At 38.6% G+C, this 7343-nt stretch overlaps 1 protein-coding gene across 1 annotated transcript; it reads right to left on the bottom strand.

Moving 5' to 3' along the window:
• Positions 1-406: 406 nt before the first annotated feature.
• On the bottom strand, positions 407-7025 carry LOC111599085 (T-box protein H15). Its single transcript, XM_023314621.2, has 4 exons — positions 6658-7025; positions 4195-4615; positions 2217-2502; positions 407-1432 (listed from the first exon to the last, which is right to left on the bottom strand). Exons 1-4 carry the CDS (start codon positions 6881-6883, stop codon positions 596-598), a joined length of 1770 nt encoding a protein of 589 aa, XP_023170389.2. The 5' UTR covers positions 6884-7025; the 3' UTR covers positions 407-595.
• Between the last annotated feature and the right edge of the window lie 318 nt (positions 7026-7343).

Genomic DNA, 7343 nt, shown 5'->3' with positions numbered 1-7343 from the left:
ATATTTTTTTCATGCTTTTTCACACTGAAGAAACATATTTTTTAATATTTATATTTTTGTTTTGTTTTGTTTTTTTTTGTTTTATTTTTTTTCTTTTGCCAAATTTGTGGTTGAAACTTAAATTAGAAAATTTCATATAAATAAAACTAACTGAAGCGTCTATGAATTTATGTTAATACTAGCCATATATTATTATTATTTATATATAGTTTTATGTATAGCATAACTAACATTTAGTGTTTACAGAGATGAAGCTTTAATTTCTTTTGTTTTTTTTTGTTTTTTAATTTTTTCTTTTGAATTTTGTTTTAACTTTACACTGAGATGAGTTTTCGAACAACATTTAAACACTTTTTACAATATGTTTTAAGCTAAAATTACACAAAATTTTCTAACTGTACACGGGTCGAAACATTGAAATTTTGTACAACAAAAAAATGCAAGAGAGCGAGAGCCAAAGAGAGAGGCAGAGCGAGAGGGAAATAATTTATAACAAATAATTTACAACATTTACTTAGTTGGGATTTCTTTACTCATTTTCAATCGATTTCTTTTTTGGATTAATACTGTTTTTTGAGGCTGCCTCGTCTGCTGCTTAATGGGCGGGGCTGCGCGAGGCGGGCGAACCCGCCGTGGGCGGCGGCGGTTGTTGCTGCTGCTGCTGCTGCTGCTGTTGCGCTGCCTGCGCGGGCAACTGATATGGACTGAAGCGCTGATATTGACGCGGTCGCATATCGGGCGACGGCGAGCCCGACGAGGTCGATGAGGGCGTGGACGCTGTGGGCGGCGGCGGGGGTGTGCGATTGGCGGCCATGGCAGCAGCTGCGGCTGCCTGCGCTTGCGCCTGCGCCTGAGCGGCGGCCTGGGCGGCAGCGGCCTGCTGATTGGCGCTGGCCAAAAAGCCGGCCGTCAGCTGCGGCCATTGCTGCTGGAACATGTGAAAGGCGCCGAGACCGGGCGGCGGTGGTGCAGCCGCTGCTGCCTGGTACATTTGCGGCATCATCAGCTGAGCGTAGGGCGAATTTCCGCCAAACATTTGCAGATGCTGGCGCGCCTTCTCGAAGAGCGCCATCGAAGCGGGATCGGCGGCGCCCTGTTGTGCCGCAAACTGTTGCATCAACGGATCGGGAAAGAGACGCAGCGGTGAGCGCAGCTGCTGCTCCAGCAGCAGCGCCTCCATCGGATCGCGATCGAAGTCGGTGAGACGCGACGAGTCACGGAAGCCTTTGGCAAACGGATTCGAATCAATTTTCAATTTGGTTATCAGCTGATTCTGATACGCGGTCACGGCCGTGAACACAGTCTCCGGAAAGACGTAGGTCTTATGGTCGAGATCCTGCAGCTCCTTCGGATTGCTGGGTATGCTCTGGCCATGCGACAAGCGCACGAGATGAATGCGCGGCTGATAGCGATGCATCGAGTTGAGCACAATCTAAGAGGGGAGAGGGCAAAAGAAATGGAAAAAAATCGGATGTTAGTTGAGAGAATGGAATGGAAGAAATTTGGGTTTATGTAGGGGGTAGAGAACCATTTTCGAGAATTTAATTATATATATATATACATGCGCAGTTTAGTATTTTTATAGCTAAATTTTGTCTTTATAAATGAATTAATAAGCTGCCTAGAGATTTTTTATAGTTACGGAAATGCCCTTATTATTTGCCAAAATTTAATTTAAATTGCTATAAACTTGAAGGAAATAATTTACTTGAGCAAAGAGCTCAATAGTAAACAAAAATAAGTTGAAACAGTGACTGGAATACCCTTATTATAGACATAAAATAGTATATTTTATAACTTAGTGAAAGTAGATGAAATATCTTTGATAAAAATTCCGGAAAATAAAAATTTAATTAGAGATTGAATTTCATTTAAACCTAAAACAGAAATTCAATTTAAAAAAAATAAATGAAAAGTCCATTGAAAGTTTTGAGCCAATTCTAAGTAATTCTTTAGTTAAAAACTTCTCAATATCTTGCCAAGTTCTTTCCTTATATTATGTCTTAAGTTTATATTTAATATAAGAATATTATATTTCCTTTCCCTCAAGCAGCTACTCTTAACCCTTTGATGTTGCCAAGCAAACGGCAAACGCTGCTAATCCTCAGACAATTATCAATCATTTAACACGCGTCTATCGCGCCCACAATCTCAAACTGAGAGATCTTGGCACACTCTCCTCTCTTTCTCTCTGTTGCTCTCACATCTGAACTCACCTGTCCGTTCTTATCCATTTCGTTATTAGTCAGCTTGACCTTCTCGAAGGAGATAACTTGTTTGCGCAGCGCCTCGCAGCTGAAGGGGCTATCTGGATGGGAGTAGAGACGGGCGGGCGGAGCGGGATCGGCTTTGCCGGCAACCAGCCATGCAGAGCGATGATATGCATAGCGATAGCGTTTCGAGTCCATTGGTATTATGTCCAGCAGCACGGCATAGCGATCGGCTGGCTGTATCTGCCGCAGTGGCCCCGAGAACGAGACGCGCACCGTGGGGAACATGCGTCTGCAAGCAGCAAAGAAAACGGCAAAGAAAGGAGGTTTTATTTAAAGGAATTCCATAAGATTTTCGTTATTAATTAAAGTCACCAACAAGGGAAATTTATAGCCCCCAGCTAAGCAGAGTCGAACTATTATTATTATTACTTTCCATTTCCCAACTATTTCCCGAGTTGCTGTGACAAGTGCGAACAATAGATGGAAACTCTTTAGGGGCGACATCCTGTGGCTTTAATGCGCTCTAAGGCTGCGTGTGACATAACCAGGGGACCGCCCTGATTGTCGTCTCGCTGTCTATTCTGTTCTACTTGAAGGTGTGATTTTTACAATATCATTAAACAGAGCTAGCTGCGTGTGTGTGTGTCTCCTTTCCTTCTCTGGCTGTATCTCTTGGGCCCTTAACTAGTTCACTCTGTGTGGTCAGCTGTGTGGGAGCTAGGTGTGGACAACCCGTGGTCATTGTAGCCTTGACACGAGCAACGCCCAAAAAAAAAAAAAAAAAACAAAAACAGGGCTTACAGGTAGATCGCTAGAAAAATCTTTTGCAATTTTAACCTGGGCAGCGACCGCACACGGCTCAAATCGGTTTCCATTTGCTGTTTTTGCTTTGCTTTAGTGTGCATGAAATTTGTGTTGACATTGCAAAAATTTGACATGCCAAGAGCTCGACTTGAAGAGGACGAGGTGGAAGAAGACGAAGAAGAATTTGAGATGTTAGAAATAAGAACTAAAAAGACTTTGAACTTGCTGCATTGTGTGCAATTTGTATGAGAGTAAAGTCTTGAAATGAGAAATTCGAGTCTAGAAATTTCATTGTTGAGTTAGAAAAATGATTTATTGCAAATAGGTCGACTGAAAGAAGAGTTCAGTCTGGAGTAGCATATAAAAATTTCTCTAATTTTTAAAATATTTTAAAATATAATTTCAACTGACTTCGAGGTCTTTAAAGTGTGCAAAGATTTTGAAGATTCGAAATGTATTGTAGAGAGGAATATATAAAAGTCAAATTTATAGTTGAAGCTAAGAGAAGTTTAGATACAAAATCTAATCATTGTTAAATTCTCTTTCTATAAACTGTTGGAACAGCTAGAAATCGTGCAAAGAAATTAGAGATGTGAAATATATAAATATAAATAAATGAAATATAAATTAATTTTAAATGCAGTATTGAATAAGATTGAAAAGTTGAGGCTGAGATGTGATTGAAATGAGATCTTAAAATTGGGTCTTGAGATTGCATTGGCATTATTTATATTGAAAAATATTCTTCATGCACAGAACTTTTGAGCATGGCAAATTAGGCCAAAGAAGTTTATGCTGCGAGTCTTATAAGCAGTCGAAACAGAAGAAAACGAGCAAAAGTAAACCAGCTTTCAGCTTCATCAAAATCAAAATATATTTAAACAAATCGCAAAGTCTGAAATTCAGAGTTGGCTAAGTAACATAAGTAACTACAAATATTATATGTATAATTCCTAGCTCAATCAAATGCCTCTGCCTAACTACAGCCCAACTCTGTAGCCGCAGTCTCACTGCCAACTCTTTTGGCCCTTTACTCCAGCAACTTTTGCACTTTCTTTGCACTGAACTGATTTGCTCTTAAGTACAGCTTGTTTGCGCTGTCTGCTAACTGTGTGTAACTAAAGGCTAGTTGCTTGTAACTACTAATTATTTGCAGTGCACTCTGCTGCTCGCTTACCGGCCCGTTTTGGTGATGATCATTTCGGTGCCCAGTTCGTGAAAGCGATCCCAGAGCTCTTTGGTCTCCAGATGGCATTGCACGGGCTTCAGATCGTCGCAGTTGCAGGAGCCAACGATTTTGGGTGCCTTTTGCACCGGTTCGGGTGTCAGACGCTCCTCGCTATCCTCGGTGCCAGGTGACTGCGGCGGCGTGGAGCAGCGTCCTTGGCTTGATGTGGAGCTTGTGTTTAGCTGCGATTCGTTGCGACTCTTGTGTGACACACTATTGTTGTTGTTATTATTGTTGTTGTTGTTGTTATTGTGGTGATGATGATGATGATTGTGATGATGATTCAAGCGACGCGCCTTGGCTGGCGGCTCTTCAGCATCGCTGCAATCAACGACATCCACATCGACCTCATCCTCAACCGAAATGGGACCTGGGAAAAGTGGTTGGAAAATTGAAAATTAAAACGAATGCGCAAATTGAATGAAAGTATTGTTATTTAGCCAAGTGCAAAGAAACGAAGAGTAAATCAGGCAACATGTTGCGGCAACAATGTTGCTGACTTTGATGAGAGTTGCGAGCGCGCGCTACCTCCATCTCCCTCCCTCTCCCTCACTCTCTCCTGGGTCTGTCTCTTATGTTGACTGTGGCAGACAAGCCGTCGTCACAATTTCCGCTGCGTTTCGTAAATTGGCAATTAAAACAAGTTAACAAAGTCGCTGCAATTGCAATTTTTTTTTTGCTTTTCTTTTTTTGTGAACTCGTTCAACTACAAGGCAAATAAAATTTCAGTTTTTTAAATAAACTAACTGTGATCTATCTATTTTAAGCTATATACATTAATATGTTTATGTATACACATATACGTGTGTGTGCTTCACTCTACCGCGCCCACTTTTTAGCCGCCGCCTCTGTTCAGCTGTGCTTGCTTGATATGCGAACTCAGCACAAAAATTTTGCATTTCTTTTCCTCAGCTTATAAATAATAATAATAAATATTTATGCATATGTTTGAAGAAGACTTAATTTTGCCGTCGCTTATTTTAATAATAAAAAATTACAATATTTTTATATATTTTTTAAATTGAATTTTTTAATTGATTTTATTAATTTTAAGGCAAGTTAACTATTTGTTCAACTGTTTTTCAGTTTTAATTGCATTTGCCGTCGGTTGCTCTAGAAACAAGTTTTATTTCCTTTATTTTTTTTTTATTTTCTGTTAATTGTTTATAATTATTTAATAACTCAACGGTAGAGCTTTTGCTTTAAACTTGTTTTTTTGTTGTTTATTTTAGCTGCCATATGTTAGACCTAAAATTTATTTTGTTTGCAAATTCAATTGCTTATGGCAGTTTGAGGCTCTCTCAAGTCAGTGTTTATTAATTTTTAATTTAAATAAAATCAAAGTAGTTGAAAACCTTCTAGCCGTCGGCTATATTACAATTTAGGCTCATTTTAATAGTTTTTCTTTTTAGTTTCCTTAAAACTTTTTGTGAAAATAAAGCTTTGAACAATTAGCAAATGTTGAGCTTGAGCTAGTTTTAAGTTTTCAGATTCTTTAATGAAGTTTTTAGGCTTAGAAAACTTTTAGGCTTAGAAAAATTGATGATTAAATTTTTAATTGAATTTTGAACAATGTTTCAATATATAAAACTTAAATTAAACAAGTTAAGTACTCAAGATTATTTTCAAAATACGCTTAATTCTTAAGCTCAAGCTTAAGTAAGGCTGAACTTGCAAGGGATATTTCTTGAAGCTGAAGTCGCATATAATAATTTAGTATAATATATGTATAAAGTGTGATTTATATAGAATAATATATATATATAGAATGATATATATTAAGATTTTTTAGCTTCAAGTCAAATCAATTACGCTCGAATTGAGCTAAAGTTAATGAAGCTGATTTGATTGATTTAAATTGTAGAAAAATTAACTACAAAATCGATTTAAAAACGGATATAAGCAATATGAAATGAAAAGGGAAAAGCTTAGCTTAACTTTGTCTATAATTAAAGCTGCTAAGTTTCGATCTACTTAATGACAGTTTTATAAAACAGCTAGGGTTATTTATTTGAACTGTCAGTGTTTTAAAAAAGCAGCTTTAAAGCTTAATTGAAAATGGAATAGAGATAGAAGAAGCTTAAAATCAGCTTTAAGCTTTAGGTATTTTAAGTGAATAGAGATCGAGAGAAATTGAAATCAAGTTGAAACATTGAGCAGACATACTTTATCTAAGAAATGACTAAAATTGTATAATATAACACACAAACGTGCTCAATATATATATGTCTATATATTGCCGAATTAAGTATGTTTTATAAACAATTATTATAAATGTTCAAATGATTATTCGTTTCTCCTAAGCTTTTTGGGCTTAGCTTTAAGTGCTCAGCTCTCAGCTCTGATTCTTATCTATATCTAGGAGCTATATGTGCTATATATGTGTTGCTTCTTCTTCTGCCTTCAACTTACTTGCACTGCGCACGGAGGACTCGCGACTTGAAGCATCTTCGCGTGCCATAATCGCGGCTATTGAGAAATCCGTTGCTGAGCCGGCGGCACTTTTGTTGCCAGCTGTTGTTGTTGTTGTTGGCGTTGCCGTGGCGGCATTGTTGTTGTTGTTGCTGCTGTTGTTATTGGTGGGTGCAACGGGCGGCAGAACGCCATTGCACAGATACGGATGCGAGCCAACAAGCATTTTGGTAGAGCTCTTGGCTTTTTAGCTTTCTAATAGTTGCGAAAAGGAGTTTTTTTATCGGCTCGATAATGTTGAACTTGAATTTAACACTTATCAAATCAGATTTATTGCATTTTTGTATATTGGTTTTGGTATATTGTAATTGTAACTGTAAATGCAATACATGTGCACATATAAATACACTAGAACACACACACACGCACAAACACACAAACGGAGAGAGAAATGTAGTGGCAAGTGCTGTAACTCACGCGAGTTTTGAGTAGAATGCAAAAAATGCAGCGCAACGCGAAATGAGTGTGTGCGCTACGTAAGACAGGCGACGACGAACTGAATTGTGTGTTGGAAATTTGTGAGGGAACGTGTTGTGGCTTCGAAACAACAACCAGCAGCGGCAGCGACAGCAGCAGCAGCAGCAGCGACGAATGGCAGCGGGAAACCAGTTTTCCAACTAACCGAA

Source organism: Drosophila hydei, unplaced genomic scaffold, assembly GCF_003285905.1.
Source record: "Drosophila hydei strain 15085-1641.00,03,60 unplaced genomic scaffold, DhydRS2 tig00008114-arrow-pilon, whole genome shotgun sequence".
NCBI lineage: Eukaryota > Metazoa > Arthropoda > Insecta > Diptera > Drosophilidae > Drosophila > Drosophila hydei.
Note: the sequence above shows the minus strand (reverse complement) of the source record. Positions and strands in the feature narration are given on the sequence as shown.

Coding starts and splice junctions, on each gene's coding strand:
- LOC111599085 (XM_023314621.2), bottom strand. CDS start 6,883: ATGCTTGTTGGCTCGCATCCGTATCTGTGCAATGGCGTTCTGCCGCCC. Junction 4,616..6,657: donor GTCCTCCGTGCGCAGTGCAA/GTAAGTTGAAGG, acceptor CACTTTTCCCAG/GTCCCATTTCGGTTGAGGAT. Junction 1,433..2,216: donor AAATGGATAAGAACGGACAG/GTGAGTTCAGAT, acceptor CTCCCCTCTTAG/ATTGTGCTCAACTCGATGCA.